The sequence below is a fragment of the Bos mutus genome, chromosome 21 (assembly GCF_027580195.1).
Source record: "Bos mutus isolate GX-2022 chromosome 21, NWIPB_WYAK_1.1, whole genome shotgun sequence".
NCBI classification, from domain to species: Eukaryota; Metazoa; Chordata; class Mammalia; order Artiodactyla; family Bovidae; genus Bos; species Bos mutus.
Window position 1 is genome coordinate 54,200,267 of NC_091637.1, and position 24,010 is coordinate 54,224,276.

Genomic DNA, 24,010 nt, shown 5'->3' on the forward strand with positions numbered 1-24,010 from the left:
TGTTGAAATGAGTTTTCTTTAGCCTCACTTCTGCAGACTGTCAGTCCTGATGACTCACAATTTGATGTGAGTCTCAGGTAACTTTGTACCTGAGATTTTCATTGATAATTTGGGAGCTGAATCCCTCATAAAAGAAAAACCACTGTGGGGTGTGCGTGTGCTTGTGCACGCACCTCCATGCACATTCACACAGCAATGCTTGGACAAAGATGGACAAGATCTCAGAGTCAGGAAAGGTCGATAGAGTTCCTGAGGTATATTACACCACACGACACTCCTGGTATTAATTACTATGTCTCTTCACTTAGCCATTTGGCGCTCATTCAGTGACAAATGTAAAGCCCCTGTGGTAAACCAGGCAGTGGCTCTGATGCTTACACAAAGACATAAGACCATCCTGCCTTCAAGGAGCACAGCTTCACTTCTGACCAGCTGGGGACCCTGTCCTGATGGTGTGGTTAAAACATGGACTCTGTTTCAGGACTGGCCATGAAGACTTCCCACCAGTTCTCTCCTCTGCACCGCCATGTGGAAATGTGGCTCCAATTTTATAAGAGAAATCAGTGCAGAGTTCAAGCCCAATTTATCAAAATTCATTTGGTCAGCCTTGCTGCCACACTTCCATGGCTTATACTGATGAATACAGTCAGAGCCCCAAGTAATAGAATTAATTGCATTTAAGTGTGATGACTTTTAGCATATTTTTGTTTCACCCTGGATTCATTAAGCTTCCACATGGTAAAAACATCATTTCCTGTTCCTCCTCCCATGCCTTTAACTGTCCCTTATAACCGAGATGGTAATATTGCTTGGTTTTTCAGATATGCCATCACAAAATCAAACAATTCTCTCTTGTCTCCAATGACAATGAAACCTAAAACGTCTCTAAAAAATAGTCTATTTTTTTTATGTAAAGAAGCAAGAAGGTATGACTCAAAATGAGAAAAAGTGCCTGTCAAACTAGATCCACAAAGGACAGATATAAGGGAATTAGCTGACAAGGATCTTAAAGCAGCTATTTTAAATACTATCAGTAAGTCTAGAAAAATGGTATAGATGACCTTACTTGAAAGCAGAAATAGAGACACAGGCATAGAGAGCAAATATATGGATACCAAGGGGAAAGGAGGGGTGGGCTGAGTTGGGAGATTGGACTTGACATATGTACACTACTATGTATAAAATAGATAACTATTGAGAACCTACTGTATAGCACAGGGAATTCTGCTCTATGCTCTGAGGTGACCTAAATGAGGAAGAAATTTTTTTAAAAAGGTGGGGGACATGGGCTTCCCTGGTGGCTCAGATGGTAAAGAATCTGCCTGCAATGTGGGAAACCTGGGTTGGTCCCTGGGTGGAAAACAACCTCAAGAGAAAGGAATGGCTGCCTACTCCAGTATTCTTGCCTGGAGAACTCCATGGACAGAGGCTACAGTTCATGGGGTCGCAAAGAGTCAGACACGACTGAGAGACTAACACTTTCGCTTTTCACTCATGTGTATACATATGGCTGATTCATTTTGATGCACAGCAGAAACTGACACAGCAGTGTAAAGCAACTATACTCCAATTTAAAAATATCAGTATACTCAGTAGAAGGCAAAGGAAAACAAGGACATAAAAGAGAAATAGAAGACAAAAAAAGACCCAATGGAACTTGTAAAGATGAAAAATATAAAACATAATACAAAAAATGTACTGGAAAAATATCGCACAAAGATAAAAATATATTTTTTGTAAGAACACATTCAAATACCATACTACATATCAAACACATCAAAAATGTTTCCCTATTGTAGAAGGAGGTGAATAAGAATGGGTTATGAGATAAAAGGGGGAAATCAATTAGTAAATAATTTTTTTAAAGGAGGGATTTGAAGCAGACCTATTATGATAAATGCCATGAAATGAATAATATGATTAATTGAAACCTAAATACTCCAAGGGAAAAAGGAAGGAAGTAAAGTAAAATAATGGTGAAGAGGGAGCTTCCCTGATGGCTCAGTGGTAAAGAATCAGCCTGCTAATGCAGGAGACACGGGTTCGATTCCTGGTCTGGGAAGATCCCATGCCACGCCGCAACTAAGCCCGTGCACCACAACTTCTGCGGCCATGAGCCACAACTACTGAAGCCCACATGCCCTAGAGCCTGTGCTCTGCAACAAGAGAAGCCACCGCAATGAAAAGCCCGCATGTCACATCTAGAGAAAAGCCTACTCAGCAACAAAGACCCAGCACAGCCAAAGGAGAACTAACGTCTGCTGGATGGCTAGAAACAACTTTTGAACAAGACCCAGCTTGATCTATGGAGCCTAAGAGCTAGGGATTAAAACAGTATCAGGCCAGTGATCATAGCAGCACTATTGACAACAGCCAAGACAGGAAGCAACCTAAATGTCCATTGACAGATGACCAGATAAAGAAGATGTGTTGACATAAGACTACTAAGCTGTACCCAGATTCCTGAACCACAGAAACTGTGAGATAATAAAAATTGTTTTCAACTTAAAGAAAAAAGATGGGACTTCCCTGGTCCAGGGGCTAAGACACCCCGCTTCCAATGCAGGGTTCTGTGCCTAATCAGGGAACTAAATCTCATATGCCACAACTGAAGATCCCGCATGCTGCAACAGAGACAGAAGATCCTGTGGGCTGCAGCCAAGACCCAGTGCAGCCAAATAAGTAAATAAATATATAGTTTTTAAAGATGGGGTGTGTGTATATAATGGAATATCACTCAGCCATACAAAGAAATGAAAAATGCCATTTGCAGCAACATGGATGGACCTAGAGATGATCATACTGGGTGGAATAAGTCAGAAAGACAGCGACATTGACTAAGGTCCACGTCTGAGAGGTAATGGTAGTTGCTCAGGCGTGTCTGACTCTTTGCAACCCCATGACTGCAGCCCGCCAGGCTCCTCTGTCCATGGGATTCTCCAGGCAAGAATACTGGAGTGGGTGGCCATTTCCTTCTTGAGAGGTAAGGGCTCAGTAAAAACAATGAGATTAGAGTTACTGTATTGAAATGGAGATAGTGAGGCACATTATAGAGGTCACTATATAAGCGAGTGAGAAGAAATCTTAGATGACTTCTAACCCAGGGATGTTTGAAACTGTTTTCAGCAGAGGACTCCACATGAGAACCAGATCATAAGTGGGGATCCAACATATAAAAGATGGACACATGGGGTAGTTTGGGGTGACGAGAGGAGGGCCCAGCCCTAAGCTCACAGCCTCCTCATCTCCCAGGCTGTTTCCCACCACCCTCCTCTGTGGCTCCAGGCCCCGGACCCTCCTTTACAGAGGGTCCATAGGTCTGCCCAAGGCTTGCTGCCCCCACCCCACGCCCTGCAGCTGTGGGCAGGAACAGACCAGGCACATCCCCAGGATGCCTGACTTTTCTTTTGTAAACAACTTTGCTGAGATATAATCCACATACCACAAATTTCACCCTTTTAAAGTGTACAATTCAGTGGTGTATGGTATATCCACAGGTTGTGTAACAATCTCCACATCTAATCCCAGATCATTTCATCACCTCTGAAAGGCCCTCCGTGCCTGCTAGCTGTCACTTCCCATTCTCCCACCCCTCCAGCCCTCGGCAACTGCGAAATGACTCTCTGTCTCTATAAATTTCCCTGTTCTGGGCATTTCACATATTTGGAATCATACAGTAGGTGACACCTGGCTTTGGGGAGAATTTTCAGGTCACAGAACATCACTGTTCCCTCTGTTCCTTTGTTACAGAGCAAGGCATCCAGGCTACTTCACAGACCTCAGGGCTGAGGGGCCTGGCCTTGTCACAGGGAGTGGATAGCCAGGACAGGAAACGCCTGATGACTGAGACAGAGAGCTGTGGAGCAGCCAGCCCTGAGCCCCAGAGGGAGGGAAGATCAAGGATTTCTCTGAAATTCCCAAAGTAACAGCCAACTAAATTGATGTCAAGGAACCATCTATCCAAAAAATTATAATCATATCTTTGATGCATGCAAAGTCTCTTTTTGTGTGTGATTTTTCTTTAGGAAGTTGAAGTCAGTATGCTGATGTTATTTTTTTTAATGCAATATGGGATTTCCTTGGTGGTCCAGCAGTTTCCACTGCCAGGAGTGTGGATTTGATCTCTGGTCAGGGAACTAAGATCCATAAGCTCCATTTGGCAGCAAATATATATATATATATATATATATATATATATATATATATACACACACACATATATATATATATAAATACATACAGCGGTGAGAGAAGAGGCTCTTGAACAGATTCCAGTTTCAAAAAAAAAAAAAAGGAAACACAGGGAGGCAGAGCTGCAGAGGGGAGTATGCACATCTAATTAGATGAGTTCCATGGTCACCTTAAGCCTCAGTTTTCTCATCTGTAAAATGACAGTAATATCCACCTCCAGGTGTCTGTGAGCATCAGGAAGTGCCCAGCATGTGCCTTCAGAACAGGGGATGCTGATTAAATGGCAGCTGCTGACATCATTCATGCAGCAGTATAGTCTAGTGGTTAAAGCCACCATACCTGGATGTGGGACTAGTTTTGCCACTCAATTACCTCATCTGTAAAATGGAGATAATGATAGAACCTATCTCTGAAGGTCATTTGGGGAATCAAATAAGTTGATCCTAGTTAGAACTTACTGCCATCATGATAAATTAGTTTTAGGACATTTTCACCTCTGCAATAAGACCCCTGGGATGCCCAGTTATCGTTAATCCCCACTTCCATTCCCCACCCCAGGCAACCACTAATCTGCTGTCTGTCTCTATAAATGTGCCTTTTTTGGACATTTTATATAAATGAAATCATTCAATAAGAAAAAAAAAAAGAACTTACTGATTGTTCACTGTAGCCTAGCATTTGTCTAAGCACCCTCCATGTATGAACTCAGTCATTCCTTCCAATAACCTTATGAGGTAGGTACTATTAATTTCCCCATCATATGCCTGAGGAAACTGAGGCACAAGTTAAATGACTTGCCCAAGATCACTCAGTCACTTAATGGTAGTACTAGTATTTGAACTCAAGCGTCATCATTATTCTAGGCTGTCAAGGTTTTAGCACAATGCCTGGCACCAAGAAAGTCTCTAATAAATGTCAGCTATTGTGACTGTTAAAGAATAACAATAATAATTTTTAACAGCATGTTTTGGCAACTGTATTGGGTTAAAGAGTCTGACTAAATCTTTGACATTTAGTGGAGGATTGAAGCTGGGTGTTACCCATCTTTGTAACCAAGATTGTTAGAAGCACAGTGCCTAACATAGGATAAGGACTCAAGAAGCGTTGCTGGATGAAATGATGAGTTCTCCAAACTGATGGACATATTTATCAATATACAGCATGGTGGCCCTGTCGGGGAGGGCTGGTGGTGCTGAGCTGCAGGTGAGCCAGCCACACTTGACCACCTTGGCCCAACCCTTTGCTTCCAGGGTCACTAAAGGGCCATGACACTCATAAAAATTTTAATTGGTCTGCTCTCATTGCATCATCTCCATTCACTCTCTCACCACCCAGTTCCAGACAACCACACCCAAACACCTCTCCCTCTGTACACATACCTTGCCCATTAGATTCTAGGCTTTTCCAATCCCAGGAAGACTCCCTCTCTGTCATATACAAGATTATTCCATTCTCTGCCTTGAGTCTTGTGCCTGCTCCTTGGATGACTCAGACATCCTAGTTCACCCTGATGTCTGTGACTCTGGGCATCAAAGCTGTCGTTGAAGGTCAGGAAGGGCGGCGGTGAGGAGATACCCATCGTCCAAGATAAGGAGCAGCGGCTGCACTTTGCTGGAGCAGCCATGAAGAGATACCCCACGCCCAAGGTAAGAGAAACCCAAGTAAGACGGTAGGTGTTGCAAGAGGGCACCAGAGGGCAGACACACTGAAACCATACTCACAGAAAACTAGTCAATCTAATCACACTAGGACTACAGCCTTGTCTAAACCAATGAAACTAAGCCATGCCCGTGGAGCAACCCAAGACGGGCGGGTCATGGTGGAGAGATCTGACAGAATGTGGTCTGCTGGAGAAGGGAATGGCAAACCACTTCAGTATTCTTGCCTTGAGAACCCCATGAACAGTATGAAAAGGCAAAATGATAGGATACTGAAAGAGGAACTCCCCAGGTCAGTAGGTGCCCAATATGCTACTGGAGATCAGTAGAGAAATAACTCCAGAAAGAATGAAGGGATGGAGCCAAAGCAAAAACAATACCCAGCTGTGGATGTGACTGGTGGTAGAAGCAAGGCCCGATGCTGTAAAGAGCAATATTGCATAGGAACCTGGAATGTCAGGTCCATGAATCAAGGCAAATCGGAAGTGGTCAAACAAGAGATGGCAAGAGTGAACGTCGACATTCTAGGAATCAGCGAACTCAAATGGACTGGAATGGGTGAATTTAACTCAGACGACCATTATATCTACTACTGCGGGCAGGAACCCCTCAGAAGAAATGGAGTGGCCATCATGGTCAACAAGAGAGTCCATAATGCGGTACTTGGATGCAATCTCAAAAATGACAGAATGATCTCTGTTCGTTTCCAAGGCAAACCATTCAATATCACAGTAATCCAAGTCTATGCCCCAACCAGTAACACTGAAAAAGCTGAAGTTAAATGGTTTTGTGAAGACCTACAATACCTTTTAGAACTAACACCCAAAAAAGATGTCCTTTTCATTTTAGGGGACTGGAATGAAAAAGTAGGAAGTCAAGAAACACCTGGAGTAACAGGCAAATTTGGCCTTGGAATACGGAATGAAGCAGGGCAAAGGCTAATAGAGTTTTGCCAAGAAAATGCACTGGTCATAGCAAACACCCTCTTCCAACAACACAAGAGAAGACTGTACACATGGACATCACCAGATGGTCAACACTGAAATCAGACTGATTATGTTCTTTGCAGCCAAAGATGGAAAAGCTCTATACAGTCAACAAAAACAAGACTAGGAGCTGACTGTGACTCAGATCATGAACTCCTTATTACCAAATTCAACTTAAATTGAAGAAAGTAGGGAAAACCACTAGACCATTCAGGTATAACCTAAATCAAATCCCTTATGATTATACAGTGGAACTGAGAAATAGATTTAAGGGCCTAGATCTGATAGACAGAGTGCCTGATGAACTACAGACGGAGGTTCGTGACATTGTACAGGAGACAGGATCAAGACCATCCCCAAGAAAAAGAAATGCAAAAGAGCAAAATGGCTGTCTGGGGAGGCCTTACAAATAGCTGTGAAAAGAAGAGAAGCAAAAAGCAAAGGAGAAAAGGAAAGATATAAACATCTGAATGCAGAGTTCCAAAGAATAGCAAGGAGAGATAAGAAAGCCTTCTTCAGCGATCAATGCAAAGAAATAGAGGAAAACAACAGAATGGGAAAGACTAGAGATCTCTTCAAGAAAATTAGAGATACCAAGGGAACATTTCATGCAAAGATAGGCTCGATAAAGGACAGAAATGGTATGGACCTAACAGAAGCAGAAGATATTAAGAAGAGGTGGCAAGAATACACAGAAGAACTGTACAAAAAAGATCTTCACGGCCTAGATAATCATGATGATGTGATCAATGACCTAGAGCCAGACATCCTGGAATGTGAAGTCAAGTGGGCCTTAGAAAGCATCACTACGAACAAAGCTAGTGGAGGTGATGAAATTCCAGTGGAGCTATTTCAAATCTTGAAAGATGATGCTGTGAAAGTGCTGCACTCAATATGCCAGCAAATTTGGAAAACTCAGCAGTGGGCACAGGACTGGAAAAGGTCAGTTTTCATTCCAATCCCAAAGAAAGGCAATGCCAAAGAATGCTCAAACTACCGCACAATTGCACTCATCTCACACGCTAGTAAAGTAATGCTCAAAATTCTCCAAGCCAGGCTTCAGCAATACGTGAACTGTGAACTTCCTGATGTTCAAGCTGGTTTTAGAAAAGGCAGAGGAACCAGAGATCAAATTGCCAACATCCGCTGGATCATGGAAAAAGCAAGAGAGTTCCAGAAAAACATCTATTTCTGCTTTATTGACTATGCCAAAGCCTTTGACTGTGTGGATCACAATAAAATGTGGAAAATTCTGAAAGAGATGGGAATACCAGACCACCTGACCTGCCTCTTGAGAAATCTGTATGCAGGTCAGGAAGCAACAGTTAGAACTGGACATGGAACAACAGACTGGTTTCCAAATAGGAAAAGGAGTACGTCAAGGCTGTATATTGTCACCCTGCTTATTTAACTTATATGCAGAGTACATCATGAGAAACGCTAGACTGGAAGAAACACAAGCTGGAATCAAGATTGCCAGGAGAAATATCAATAACCTCAGATATGCAGATGACACCACTCTTATGGCAGAAAGTGAAGAGGATCTAAAAAGCCTCTTGGTGAAAGTGAAAGTGGAGAGTGAAAACGTTGGCCTAAAGCTCAACATTCAGAAAACGAAGATCATGGCATCTGGTCCCATCACTTCATGGGAAATAGATGGGGAAACAGTGGAAACGGTGTCAGACTTTATTTTTCTGGACTCCAAAATCACTGCAGATGGTGACTGCAGCCATGAAATTAAAAGACGCTTACTCCTTGGAAAGAAAGTTATGACCAACCTAGATAGCATATTGAAAAGCAGAGACATTACTTTGCCAACAAAGGTCCATCTAGTCAAGGCTATGGTTTTTCCTGTGGTCATGTATGGATGTAAGAGTTGGACTGTGAAGAAGGCTGAGCGCCGAAGAATTGATGCTTTTGAACTGTGGTGTTGGAGAAGACTCTGAAAGTCCCTTGGACTGCAAGGAGGTCCAACCAGTCCATTCTGAAGGAGATCAGCCCTAGGATTTCTTTGGAAGGAATGATGCTAAAGCTGAAACTCTAATACTTTGGCCACCTCATGCGAAGAGTTGACTCATTGGAAAAGACTCTGATGCTGGGAGGGATTGAGGGCAGGAGCAGAAGGGGACAACAGAGAATGAGATGGCTGGATGGCATCACTGACTCGATGGACGTGAGTCTGAGTGAACTCCGGGAGTTGGTGATGGACAGGGAGGCTTGGCATGCTGCGATTCATGTGGTCGCAAAGAGTCGGACACAACTGAGCGACTGAACTGAACTGAACCCCTAGGCCATTAAGGCATCCAGTTCCAGATGCAGCTCAGCAGCTGCAGACTAGGAGTAGCTCAGCGCTACCCCTCTTGCCAACCCATGTGAAGGCAGAAACTTCCCGATGCCCCTGTGGACTGATGCCCCTGTGAACAGCAGGCTGACAGCCTGCTGCTTGGCAGCCTGGGGCTCTGTAGGCTTCCTCCAAGAGCCTGGTCCAGCACACACACACACCACACACATACTCACAGACTTTACCAGCCTTTGCATACAGGGAATTTCTACACAAAAGGCCTGAGCCCTCAATAAACACTAAGCTGTGGGCAGATCTGGCCTTTCTGGATTGGCCTAGGGATCCTTGTGAGTAAAAGTCATACCTGGCCTCTTTCCCCAGCCAACAGGAATAACCTCCTGATTGTGACTCAAGTTAGGTACACAGATAGCCTGCCAGGAGGCTGAGAGCTGGCCTAGACACTGGGGTAGTGAGAGGGCCGGAAGCAAGTTTGGACCTGGGTGAAGCAGAAATCCTCCTCCTGCCACCTCCAGTGTGTAATCATGTCCAGGTGTTTCCTCTCTAACACTCACCCTCCCCTTCCTTCTGCTTGCTCCTCTTGCCACCTGTAAACCAGTTTCCATTTGCTTTCTTTCCCGGTACATATTTTTAGACTTTTCTTCTATTAATGTAATATCTACTCCCTATCTGAAAAGCTGATCTCTCTTATTGTTCCCCCATCCCCTATGGGCTTGGTCAGGACTCCAAGTGCGCTGAACACGTGACACGTCCAGATTCAAGGTCATTGCGCTTCGGCTGCCATCTTGCTCTGGCCCCGTGCCCCCTGCCCGTGCTCAGTGGCACATTTCCCTCCCCTGAATACACCTTCAGCAAGCTCATTCTCCGTGCTCAGGAAAGACACTGACCAATTTATAAGTTTTCTAACGACTTGGTCTTTCACCTTCTTTCCTATTTGGGGCCTGGACAATTCCCAGCCAGGCTTTAGGGAGGATTCTGTTAGGTTGTCGAAGTTCAGAAGGGAAGGGCACCGCGTTCTGAGAAGTGTATAATGTCCACCTCAGAACTACCCTCTGAGATAAGCCAAGGTACATGAAGCCTGAGGTCAGTGATGAGACATTCTGCTTCCTTGTAAATGTCCCTCGGTGGGAACTGTGTGAGATTTCTGGGACAGGAGCAGCTCAGAGGGCCGAGACATGAACCAGTGCCCTTTTTGTCTTTCCACGGGCCCTTTCCACTCCCTACCTGTGCATGTGACAGCAGCAAAGACCCAGCACTGCCCGTAACGCACTGGCTGGCAGCCCGTGGCATGCCACTGCTTCAGGATGGCCACGCTGCCCATCCACTCTGTGGGGTTGGTGCCATCTGAATAATTCTCGCCCCAGTTTCCATTGAGCACCCCATTGTCATCGTTGCTGTTGATCTGCAGAGAAGCCGTAAGTAGAAGCATTAGAAGCAGCCTTTTCCTCAACAAGTGGGTTCCCTTCTGGGCTCCTGGGCCTGAGATGCAGGAAGGTTTGATCTCATTTTAGCTGGGATCTTCCAGACCTTCTGGGGAAAGGGAGAGGGTGGGAAGCCAGCTATTCTGACTTGTGCACCACTGTTAATTACTATTCTGTTTCTACCCACCCTCTTGACCCCTCCACCCCCCATCCCTGCAAAGCCAGAGCTTGGCTCTAAGAGCATTTGAACATACTTCAGAGGTAAGGAAATTTAAACACAAGATTATTTCCCAAACCAGAGCTTCATTTAGCCTTTCCCAAAAATGCAATTTGTTATTAATAGAGGTGATGCTCATACCCAGCCGTTTCAGATCTCAGTTGAGAAAACCTATTACCCAGATTCTTCCATCAGTCTCATCAAAAATGGCTTTGCCAGAGGGCTTCTGCCTCCTGACTCTTCATTCCTCAGCTGCAGTTGGCAACCGTGAGTGGGCAGAGCTCCCCTTCAGAGCCTCCTCCCTCCCTGGACACGCCCTGGGGGACAGAGCCAGACCCAAGCTCACCATGGCGGACACCACTCTGCTGATGTAGACCGGGCTGCCCCGTAGGGCACAGTCTGTGGCTGGGTCAATCTGGAAGTTCAGGCTCTTGTCTAGCAGCTCCAGACAGATGTCTATGATATTCTCTTCAAACTACGAGAGAAGACGCAAAGAGGCAAGGTGCCCAGGCTAGGCCCACGTGGATATGAAAAGAAATGCATGACCCACCCCACCCAGTTCTCCAGTGGAGTGTGTTTGTGGAATATAAGTCCATTTGGAAGGAAACTGTCCAGCAGCACAGCCATGGACGGCCCTACAAGGTCTCAAAGCTCTGGGGTCACAGCTCACCTAGTTTGAAGTTCCTGCCTGTCAGATTCCTGGAGTTTTTTCCAGTGAGTCTGACTAGCTGAAAAAAATCTGTTTCTCCTTCTTGTCCCCTTTAATCCACACTCCCGGAGCCCCTGGGATGTTTCTTGCTAAAGCCACGTTGCCTCATCTTCCACCTCTACCTGCTGACCCAGCTCGTCATTGGCAGCTAGTGCTGAGACAATGGCACGGACTTGTCACCACACCCATGATTCAGTGAAGTTTGGGGTTGACTAATAGCATACGAGTTATGGAAAATTTTCACCAAGACAGGCTGACTCTTTGTCCTTCAGGCTTGGAATGAATGCCACTTCCTCCAAGTCTTTCCCTGAGCCGGAGCCTGGTTTCACTCCATAGCCCTGGCTATATCTCTTACCCATCAGATTCAGTTACAACGAGATAGCCAGGGCCTGTCCTCCTGGCCTGACTGTATGATGTGTCCCTCCAGTTCTTCTCACAGCTCTACCCCCCAGACCCGGCATCGTGCCCAGCACATAGTAGGGATGCTGTGCATCTTTGTTGAATGAGAGTAAATGAATACATAAACAGAATTAGAAGGCTTCTCTGATCCATCTTCCCCAGGGCACAGTTTGATTGGTTGACTTTTTTGCTTTAAAATATTCAGCGGGTCCTATGGCCTGCAGGAGCAAAGCTCTAACCTCTTCAAGGCACGTAAGACCCTCCCTGATCTGCTCCTCTTCTACCTTCTGTGTGTGGGTTGTTTGTTTGTTTTTGCTCCAGCAACATCAGATTCCTTGTAACGCCTGTAGCAGGCCAACTCATTTCTCTCCTTTATGTCTGCTCAAGCTTCCCTCTGCCTGGGATAGTTCCCCCTTTCCCTCCACTTGGCTAACTCAGTTCCAGAATCTCCTCTCCCAGGAAGCTTCCCCAACACCCCCATGCCCAATCAAGTGCTCTTCTTCAAGGCTCCCAGAATACCCTGCACCTGGCACTCAATCTTGTATATCCCACTGCCTAATCAGTGACCTGCTTATGTGACTGAGTCCTCACTTCACTGTGGGCTCAGGGGCAATGTTTTATTCATTTTCATGCTTCTAGCATCTAGCCCCTTGCCTGGCACTGAGCAGATATTCGATATGCATTCACTGAAGAAGAGAGACAGAAAGGAAAAACCCAGGACTCAGGAAGCAGCATCTCCTCACTTCTGTTTCTCACAGATGACAGCCAACTCCTGTCCAGGGGCCCTCTGGGATCCCCATCTGCCCACGCTGAGTGAGGAGTTGGGGCTGTCAGCTGGGACCATTTGAGGCTTTCGTATCTTGTCTTGACCATAGCCACCCCGGGAGCCAACGTTGGGCCTGATGCCACCTGTGCTAGAGTTCTCTTTGAGCAAGTCTGGGACAGGGACCCATATCAAACTGATACAAGCACCACAAGCCCCCTACAGAAGTTTCCAGCTGCCACCCCTTCTGAGAAGCCAGAGTGGCCCCTCCCCACCGACCCCCAGAGTGTTCTGGTGCAAGGGCTCAGCCTGGCTCTGGGCTTCCTGGAGCACCTGCTGTTGGCTGAGCTTTCAGCGGGAGGCAGGCTTTCAGTAACTCAGGCATTACAGAGCCTTGCAATTAGGATGGTGCTGTTTTTACAAACAAAAATCATGTGTTTTAGGATATGTGTAGAGAACAAAATATAGAGGAACACACACCTTGCTGGTGACTGTGCCTAGACAGACTTTCATATTCTAGACACCCATTTTTGTAATGTTTCATAAAGTTTTTTTAAGCAATTATATGTTACTTTAAAATTTTTTATACCAATTTTATTTTTTGTTTAAGTATGGTTGATTTGAGCTCAGTGGGTAAAGAATCTGCCTGCAATACAGGGGCCCTGGAATCGATCTCCAGGTCAGGAAGGTCCCCTGGAGAAGGAAATGGCAACCCACTCCAGTATTCTTGCTTGGAGAATCCCATGGACAAAGGAGCCTGGTGGGCTGTAGTCAGTGGGGTGGCAAAGAGCTGGACACGACTTGGTGACTAAACTATCACCATATAGTTGATTTGCAATGCTGTGTTAATTTCAGATATATAGCACAATAATTCATATATGTATGTAAACACATATATATTCTTTTTCAGAGTCTTTTCTCTTTTAAGTTGCAAATTAGGATTTTGAAATTAAAATATACATACAACTATATATAAAATAGATCACCAACAAGGACCTACTATATAGCACAGGGGACTGTACTCAATATTTTGTAATAATCTATAAGGGAAAAGAATATGTATTGCTTTTTTTTTTTTTTTTTTTACTATACCACATGACATTGTGGGATCATAGTTCCCTGACCAGAGATTGAACCCATACTCCCTCCAGTGAAAGTGTGGAGTCTTAACTAACCACTGGACCACCAGGGAGGTCCCTGTACTACTTTTATAATGAGAAAGGTATGTGATCAAAACAAATGAATGAAGAGGCGAGAGCAGTGGGGAGGAAGACACCCTGCGGCTCATCAGAGCTGCTTCTGGCTGAGATGTTCAGGGGGCAGATTTTCTCCAGTGTGATAAAATGGATGCTAGAGCCTGTCACTTGGGGTTATGAGGATGAAGGAAGCGTGGTAGCTGGGGCCCCACTGGAAAAGCAGTTAACAAACAAACATCCAGCAATCATGACCACTGTCACTGCTGTCCCTGCGGCTGCACCCTCTCGGTGGACTTCCTGGGTGGGTGCCTTCAGCTGTCCTTCCCCTTTAAGTCTTATTGTCCAAATCAGATGTGATCATCTAAGAACACCTCCCACCTCTCTATGGCTGCTCCCCTAGCTCCCTGGGATCACATCGCATATCTTGTTTGCTAAGTCACTTCAGTCGTGTCCAACTCTGTGTGACCCCATAGACGGCAGCCCACCAGGCTCCTCCATCCCTGGGATTCTCCAGGCAAGAACACTGGAGTGGGTTGCCATTTCCTCCTCCAATGCATGAAAGTGAAAAGTGAAAGGGAAGTCGCTCAGTCGTGTCCGACTCCTCGTGATCCCATGGACTGCAGCCCACCAGGCTCCTCCGTCCATGGGATTTTCCAGGCAAGAGTACTGGAGTGGGGTACCATTGCCTTCTCCATATCTTGTTGGTGCCATTTAATTCCCACTTGTCAGCAGTTCTGGATGAATCTTGCATGAAGGGCACCCTCCCACCCGCTCCTGCTCCCCTCTCCCCAAGAGACCAGGGCCTGAATGGGCCATGAGCAAAGCTGAGACTCACTTGTCCATAATTCCAGGGGCAGGGGCGGATCCAGTTCTTGTTCCCTTGATAGATGAAGCCATAATCATTCATGACATATTCCTGCCTCTGGGGTTCACTCTCCAGGTAGACAGCATCCTCTGGGAATCAAAGTGGGAGGACACAAGGCAGAAAAATCACGTCGTCCTTCCCGCTCTAGTCCCACTCCAGAAGGCCCAGGCCTATGGGACCTGAGCTCTGGGGAGAGGGCTGGGCGACTCCAAGAGGCTCCTGAGTGAGGGGGAGACCCACCCCCACCACCCATCAACACCAGCCGTACAGTCAATAGGAACAGAAGGTAGAAGCAAAAATAACCTTTGGTGGAATTTTTTGGTTTACAAAGCACCTTTACAACCTAGTCCCATTTCAAGGTTGAGGAAATAGGCTCAGGGTAATAAGTAACTTGTCCAAACCACACATAAGAGAGTGAAATGTGAACACAGAGCCCATATTGAGTACATGCTTTTTCTGCTACACTCAACTCATCCTCTATGGAAATGAGCAAACTGGAGCCTAGGGGTTCCTCCCTCCCTCCCTCCCTCCCTACTTACTTTCCTTTCTTCATTTTACCCTGTACTTCATTTTACAAATTTTCAATGGAATGTACTTATTAAGTCTTATAATGGAAAAGCTCCAGTTAACTTTGTAATGTATGATGAAGGTAGATGTTAATAGTGGTCAATAGTTGATTATAATAGTTTTCTTTTAAAGTAAAGATGACTTGGTTCATTATTTTAAAATTCTGAGTAAGTAAATACATAACAAGGCTTCTCTGCCCTGCTTGTTGGCGGTTGGGAGTGGATGCTGAGTGCATGGGATTGGAGAGGTTTGTGGTGGCTATGGAGAAGGGGTCTGGAAACTCTTGAGCCTCGCTGTCTATGGCACTGACACAGGGGCAGAGGTGAGGGCATCCCGCCTTACCTGGGCACCAGGGATTGAAGAGCAGGATGAACTCCCCGAGCTGGTAGGCTGTGACAGGCCCCTGTAGGGATTTGATGTGAACCTTCAAGAGGTACCGACCCACAGCTGCCATAGGAGGGGCACACAGGCTCACCTCCAGGGAATTGGCCCCAATGGTCTGCAGTGAAGCAATCCAGGGGCTGGAGCCAGGGTGACCTTCCAGGCTGAACACGGCTCGAGTCCCCTTGGACAGATCTGGCAGTGGTCCTAAGAAGGAAGCAGAGCTGAGGAACTCTGCAGTGACCTCCCAACCCCCGATAATTGTCCCCAACAGACACACACACACACACACGTGGGACCCCTGCAAGCCAGCTGGAATCCTCACCAGTCTCAGTCACAAAGATGATGTTGTCCAGGCCTGGCTGGAAGGCCCGGTTCCTGAAGTACAGAGTGATGTTGAAGGCCTGGCCCCGGCGAACAAGGAGGCGACTGGAGCTGATCTCGTCTGTATGGTGCTGCACATTGTTCCAGGAGCTCTGGAGGTCGGTGAGGGCCACCTCCAGCCCTGTGATGGGACAGCGAGGGCAAACCAAAGAGCAGGGATGTGGGGTCTGGTCCAGTCTTGTCCACCACTTAGTAGTTGTGCGAACTTGGAAAAGAAACTGAACCTCTCTGAGCTCAGTTTCCAAGCAGGTAAAAGAGAATCTATGATACGAGCCTTTCAGGATTTGTGTGAGGATAAAATGGACTTCCCTTGTGGCTCAGACAGTGAAGGATCTGCCTGCAGTGTAGGAGACCAGGGTTCAATCTCTGGATTGGGAAGATCCCCTGGAGAAGGAAATGACAACCCACTCCAGTATTCTTACCTGGAAAATCCCAGGGACAGAGGAGCCTCAAAGAGTCAGACACGACTGAGCAACTAACGGTAAATGAGGCTCCATGCATGCAAGTGTCTCTCCCTTACTTCTTTCCTCCCTACCTTCCCTGCTTCTGTGACCTTCTGTCTCTTTCTCCCATAAGGAGGCACATAGTTTTCTGCCCCTCTTTGACTCCTCTTGTAGGCCTGGCCAAATCTGACTGCTCTCTTCAGTCAGATGTCTCCAGCTTCACTCCTGCATTGACTTTCCTGGACTTCACAGTTTCCCTTGTCCCTGCACCAGTCTCCAGCTCTGAGAGCAAGTCCCTGGGGTAGCTGCCCCAGGTTAATTGTAGCTGCCCCAGGCTAGCTGCCATGTTTGAATTAATTTGCTAACTCTCTGACTACCACTAACTCTTTGTGACTTGGGAGCTGAGAGCTGAGGATGGTCTCAGAAAGTCCCACTCCCAGTCTTCTGCAGCTTCCATTAAAACACAGACTGACTTCAGTGTTCTCCAAGTGTGCCTCCCCCAAAGGGCTCCACTTCTGACTCCTGCATGTTTGGCCATGTTTCGACCTCAGTCCCCGAGCACCTGGGCTCATAGCCCTTAAATCACAGTTGACATCTTCTCAGTCTCTATCCATTCATGTGTCATAACTCCCTTCACTCCTTCCTTTAAAGTATCAGTGGTGTTCATCTGTCCTTTCCACATGAACACAATTCCAACCTCCTCACCTCACTACTAGTGACTATAACAGCCTCTATCAGGTCTGCATCCTGTTTCTCCACATCACCTGCCCCTTAACACATCACCAGATTCTCTCCCCTCAAGACAATTTGATCATTCTGTTGTCTATTTGCTTTAAAAGTCCTGAGAAACCCCCCAGGCTGCCATCCAAAAGACACACTCTTAATGTGACACTCATGACCCTGCAGACCTGGCCTTAACTTATGCTTACCTTCTCACCTGTCACCCTTCCCAGCACAGGCCCTCTCCTCCAGCCAGTCTGTCCCCAAGCAAAGCTCTACCTGTCTGTGTATTTTGGTCCTACAAGAGCTACAACTCAGAATGTTTCCTCACTATAAAGAATTTGTATAACTCAATAATTTAAAAAAATAACTCAAATGAAAAATGGGCAACTGGTGTAAGCATTTCTCTAAAGAAGATACACAGAAGGCCAAAAAGCACATGAAAAGATGCTCAACAGAATTAATCATTCGAGAAATGCAAATGAGATAGCACTTCACGTCCATTAGGATAGCTATAATAAGAAAAACAGTGTTGGTGGTGGGGATGTGGAGAAATTGAAACCCTCAAACGTTGCTGATAGGATTGTAAAATGGTGCTTCAACTTTGGAAAACAGTTCTCAAAATGTTAAATGTTCAGTTATTATATGACCTGACAATTCCTAGATATATATCCAAGATATGAAAAATGTGTGTTCACAAAAACCTGTACATGAATGTTGATTGCAGCTTTATTCATAATAGCTCAAAACTGTAAACAGTCCAAATGTCCATCACCTGCTTAACAGATGAATGAAATATGCAGAGCCACATATGGAATAGTATTCAATCATATAAAAGGAAGGGTGAACACACTATAACATGGATAAAAGTTGAAAATACTATGCTAAGTGAAAGAAGCTAGACACAAAAGCCCACGTGTTGTATGATTCAGTTTATAGGAAATACGCAGAATAGGCAAATCCATAGACACAGAAGTAAGTTAGAGTTTGCTAGGGGCTGGGGGTAGGGGAGAATAGAGTATAATTACTAGTAGGTATGAGGTTTTGTTTTTGAGGTGATGAAAATGTTTTGAAACTAGTTAGTGGTGATGCTTGTAAAACTTGTGAATTTAGTATAAAAAAAGCCAATAAATTATACACTTTAAATGGTGAGCTTTATGGTATGTGAATTATACCTCAGTAAGGCTATTATAAAACAAATATGAATCAAATTGACTGTACCAAAATACCCTGATAAATACTAAACTTTATCTTCTTAAACTTCTTTAAGTTCTTTTGATTACAGTTAATGTGCACCTTTCTCATAAACTAGTTGCTGTTTTATTATTGTTATTATAAAAGAAATGTAAGCATAAAGACTGGCACATTGTAGATACACCAGCGTTTACTAGGCTGAATAGACTTCTCTGTTTTTTTATATAATCCCCCAAACTTATTGTGTGTTTCAGATTCAACTACCACCTGTTGAGGGCCTGATTACATGTGCTAGGCCATGTTCTAGACAGTCTAGGCCAGTAACCTCATGGAATACTCTCCACAGCATTGAGGGATAAGTGTCGTCCACGCTTGAAGATGAGAAAAACAAGATGTAAGTAGGCTACATATCTTACCCAAGGTCACACTTAGGGTAACTGGCCCACGCCCGGTGCTCTCACCATTACCCAACAGCTGCCACCCACTGCTGGCCTTCACTCATGTTCAGAAAGGACATCTGACCCACTGCCCCCTGGGAAAGCAACTGAGCTTTTTTCCAGAAAAAAAGAAGCTCGCCCTTTTTAGAAACCAATTGCCTAGACAGGGATTGCTAACTGGCCCTGATTCAGGTTGGACACGAGACCCAAACTACTCAACAGCTGTGGCAGCATCTTCCTGACAGCCAACACTGGGGCCAGATCTCATCCTCTGGATGCGTCGTGGGTCAAGTCAATCTCTGCCTATAACACAGGGATTATTCTTCAGCCCAAACATCAGATATCCAAATAGGAGGTACATTTAATACTGGACGTTTTTATTCTCTTTGATGGGAGGGGAGAATGGGGTGAAATGATCAGGGAGGTAGAAGGGAAATTATAGGAAAACCTTTTAAAGTAATTGATCTCAAGATCTGTCCCAGAGTAAAAGCTCTCACAGGAGCACAGAGAGGCACAGGTAAGAAAGCGCACTGCAGCCTCGCTTGTGTAACTGAAGAACGGGAACAACCTAAACACCCACCAATGGAAGACTGGGTGAGCAAAGTACTCACAGCCAACTATGGAAATACTGTAGAAAGTGGAAAATACTGGCGTAGGTCTTGGTTTTCAGAGGTATGGATAGAGGTCCAAGAGATACTGTTCAGTGAGTAAAAACATCTAGCTGTAGGAAAATACGTGCAATATGATGATACCATGGATATGCCATGAAGAAGAAGGAGGAGCCATACAAGCTAATCCTATGCATTGCATTGAGCATATGTACATGAATGTGAATGTATAGACAGAAGACTAGTAGCAGTGGTTTCTCTAGAAATGAGGCTAGGCTGGAGTGGTAGTCAGGGGACTATAGGTTTATCTGTAATTATTGCTTTATTTTACTCAAACTGTGTGTTCATTATACAATATTTCTTGTATAATTAAAATTTATAAAAATTTAAAACTAAAATTTTAAACATAAAAATCGTAAATGAAGAGGAAGCTATTACATTTGTAGAGCTTTTAGCTCATTCTTATACATGGTTTTGGGGCTTCCCTCATCAGCTCAGTTGGTAAAGAATCCACCTGCGATGCAGGAGACCCTGGTTCGATTCCTGGGTCAGGAAGATTCCCCTGGAGACGGGATAGGCTACCCATTCCAGTATTCTTGGGTTTCCCTTGTGGCTTAGTTGGTAAAGAATCCTCCTGGAATGCGGGAGACCTAGGTTCGATCCCTGGGTTGGGAAGATCCCCTGAAGAAGAGAAAGGCTACCGACTCCAGTATTCTGGAGAATTCCATGAACTGTATAGTCCATGGGGTCACAAAGAGTCAGACTCGACTGAGTGACTTTCACTTTTCACTTTTATACATGTTTTTGACCAACCATTTAATCTTTGTAGCAGCTTTTTCTAGAGAGAGGGAGTTGATACAGAGAGAAAGGTAGTGGTGAGAACATGAGTCACAGACACTCTGAAGAGGAGGGAAAAGAGAAGAATGGAGTTTCAGAGAATTCTGGAGCTAGAAGACAATTTTAAGATGATCTGGTCCAAGTCCCCTCATTGGTCCGGCACAGGGTCTGGGAACTAGAGAAGTGACTTGTTCAGCATCAAGATCAGCTCTGGCAGAGAGGGTAAGAGCCATGACCCCCTAATCCCTGGCCCTTCCCTGGCCCACTGGGATGTGGAAGCAGGCTTGCTGACGCTCAGCTGTTTAGCTGTTTACCTGCCAGCCTCTACCTGGTCTGCTGGTTCTCAGGCTACCGATGAATTCTGCTGTTTCTGGAACTTCTCTTCTTTCTGGCTCCGTTCTTGACTTACTCGTTCCTCCCTCTGAATCCACCCTTCCCTCGACTTCCTGCAGTCTCTCTCTCTTCCTCAGCCCTGAGCTCCAGCAGCCCCGTGGGCTTTGCGTACCTTCCACCATGGTGGCTGCCTCTGGCTCCCAGGCTGCTCCACATAGAACAGCTGGACGGCCTGCAGTGTCAGGAAACTGGTCCTGGTGTGTCTGCTTCCCCTTCCATCCTCGAGACTCCAGCAGACACTGAAGGCGGGGAGGCTGCTGCACTGCCACCTGCTTACTGGGCAGATCACAACTGGTTTTCTCACTTGCCCTCAGGTTTCTCTTGGCAGTGTTGCTTGGCTGAGAGGAAATATGGAGGCCAATGAACTGTCAGGGCCTTGTGCCATGTGGGCCTTTGGTAAGCTCTTGGGCAATGGGGCATTCCCTGGCGAGTACTGTGCTGTGACGGGGAAGCCGGGTGGGAGAGGTGAGCCGACAGGGCCTCTAGAGGGAGGGAGGAGGCCTGTGTCCCTGCAGGAAGGAATATCAGAGTCCCAAGACTATAGGTCACTATAGAGAACTCTCCAGACCAGAACTCTGCCTGGCACCTGAGCCCTCTCTTTTATCCTGAAGAGTCACTTTCCGGACATCGTGTGCAGACAGAACCCACTCTTGGTATGACATGTTGGTATTCTTTTTCTGGTGAAGATACTGTCTTGAGTGAGATCTGTCTGGTCCAAAGTGAAAGTGTTAGTCTCTCAGTCGTATCAGACTCTTTGCGACCCCGTGGACTGTACCCCGTCAGGCTTCTCTGTCCATGGGATTTCCCAGGAAATAATACTGGAGTGCATTGCCGTTTCCTTCTCCATGTCTGGTCCAAGGTGAATTGCAAATAAAAACAGTAGAAGAAAACTTGGGAAGATTCATGGAGGAGTTTGGGAAATAAGAGGGTGAGAATGCCAGTGATGACCTTGATTTTAGTAAGACAAGTACAAGTCTTTGGAGGAAGAAAAACACAGATGGGAGAAGAGAAATGGAAGGAGCAGGGAAGGGCTTCTCATAGGGAGTGGGTGGGATACTCGAAGCCCCCTGCTCCCGCATTGGCCCTACATTTCCCCCTGCTTCCCTTGCTTTCTGGGTCCCTAAATGTCCCTCCTCAGGAACCTCATTTGCCAGCATCCGTCCACTCTCTGTCAGCTCTCTCTGTCCCCAGTCAGTGACAGTGTGTGTATACACGTACATACACAATTCACTGTCTGACACCCCTGCACCCACCTTCAGTCCAGAAAGCAACTCCTCCCCTCTCCTCTCCCTCCTGCATTTCTGGTCTTGGTGAGTGAGGACAGTGTCCACCCAGTCACTCAAGGGGAGACGCCTTATCCTTCTCTGTCTTCCTGCCCTCTTAGCCTAGCAGTCGCTAAGCCCTGTCCAGTCCAACTCCTGGTTAATCCTAGTTAACTCCTAAAACCGGCCCCTCTCCCCTATGCCCTTGGCCCTACCTTCACTGAACCCCCTTGCCTGAACAGCAACTCCTAGCCACTCTCCCATCCATTCTTCTTCCGAATGAGTCTTCTTCCAAACTTCCAAAGTAAGTTTTCTGAAGTGCCGATTCAACCAGGCTGCTCTCTGCTTTAGATCCAACAGACAGTGAAGTCCAAACTTCTTAATATCACTTTCAGAGCCCTTCAAGATCTTTCCCCTCTTGCCTGAAGTCCAGGGAGGCCAACCCCCTTCAGTTCTGGCCCCCCAGTTCTCCCATGCATGCGTTGTGCTCTCTCTCTTTCTCTCTCTGAAATCTTCACCCCTCACTTGTCTACTTTCTGCATCCAAGCTCAAGCTTCCTGACTCTCTTTACCACACCAGGTGCTTAGGGCTGCTCCCTTTTACATTCTCTATCAGTCTAATCCCACTTGACATTATAAATATTTACCTATCTTTCCCCCAGTTCCCCTTGAGGGCATGGCCCATGTCTTACTGCCATACAGGGCTTAGTCATGGTAGTGGTTAATAGTAAAACCACTGGAGAACTAACTAGTAATAGCTTTCAAAGAACTGTTTTGGTTTTTCATGTGCACTATCCCATTTAATCTTCACACAGTCATCTAATGTCTTTAACATTGTGCTTCACATCTTACAGATATACTTGCTCATTTGAACCTCACAGCAACCTCTGAGGGAGGTGGGCTGGCACTGCTATTATTGTTGTTAGCATTTTGCACCTGAGGGAGCCAGGACTTCTTCCCGGAGTTCTTTGCTTTATATCAGCATGGACCCCAAAACCCTCTGCCAGAAGGCCCTGAGAACAACAGTCTCTGTGGACACCTCAGGCCACAGGAAGACTAGCAGTCAGGAGCCAGGGTGCTTGTCTGGTTGTGCCCTTTGTTCCACAGCCCCAGCACTTCTTTTGCCAGTTTATCTGTGGGTGCCATTGCCTGAGCCACCTGGCCCCACAGGGAATTAGGGTGAGGACAGAGAGGCAGGGTTGCTCAGGACCTAACCTCAGGGTGTGTGGTGGCAGTGGGCATGGATGCGTGTCCTGGGGATGGGACCTTTGAGACTGTCAGGCTTGTCCAAACGAGGTGGGAAAATGAAGCCAGACAGGCTCACCACGTGAAAACAAGAAAAGAGAAGAGCATACAGAGTATGTTTTTTAAGCCAGTGTTTAGGTGGGGAGAGAGGAAATTATTTGAAAGGTCAACTGGGAAGGCCGAGGTGGCTAATATCCCCACCCCCTCAGAGGCCCTGGGACACCCAGGAAGAAGCCAGTCTACTGTTCCCCGTCCAGTGACACAAATGACCCAGCCAGGGAGCCCTGTGCCCCCAGACTCCTGGGCAGGAGGGGCAATGACTTAACAAAGGAGGACTGGCACTCAGCAGCCCAGCAAGGTTTCAGATTTCTGCAGGCGCCAGCCCAGGTTCCGGGTCCCCCGCCCCAGGGGAGGGCGGGAAGCCACCCGGAACACAGCAGAGATAAGCGCTTAATGGGGACGGGTGCAGCTGGCACCAGGGTGGAGTGCAGGTGTGCAGGCTCCTGCCCTACCTGAGAAAGCAAAATAAATAAAAAGCAGAGAGGAGGAAGTGGGGAGGGGAGGAGGGTGGTGAGAGGAGGCAAGTGAACCTGAGGTGCCACCGAGCAGGAGCAGGGAGGGGCGGCAGGTCGAAGGGCCCACCCTGAGAACTCACAGGACGGTGCTCTCCTTCTCTACATTTCTGGATTTTCTCGGTTTCCCCGCGATGGAGCTTGGTCTAATTGCAATAATAACCTTAGTTTTTATTTTCTTATTGAGATATGATTGACATATAATATTGTATAAGTTTAAGGTGGGCTTCCCTGGTGGTTCAGACGGTAAAGAATCTACCTGCA

The 24,010-nt window shown here is 46.3% G+C and overlaps 1 protein-coding gene across 1 annotated transcript in view; it reads right to left on the minus strand.

Annotated features, from left to right (window-relative positions):
• Window positions 1-20,790, minus strand: part of TGM5 (transglutaminase 5) — a 33,221-nt gene extending 12,431 nt beyond the window's left edge. The window contains exons 1-6 of the mRNA XM_070358209.1: window positions 20,781-20,790; window positions 15,978-16,241; window positions 15,614-15,859; window positions 14,675-14,793; window positions 11,119-11,247; window positions 10,359-10,536 (exon numbers count right to left, since the gene is read on the minus strand). Of these exons, the coding sequence (XP_070214310.1) occupies window positions 10,359-10,536; window positions 11,119-11,247; window positions 14,675-14,793; window positions 15,614-15,859; window positions 15,978-16,241; window positions 20,781-20,790 (946 nt within the window). The remainder of the gene's footprint in view (window positions 1-10,358; window positions 10,537-11,118; window positions 11,248-14,674; window positions 14,794-15,613; window positions 15,860-15,977; window positions 16,242-20,780) is intronic.
• Between the last annotated feature and the right edge of the window lie 3,220 nt (window positions 20,791-24,010).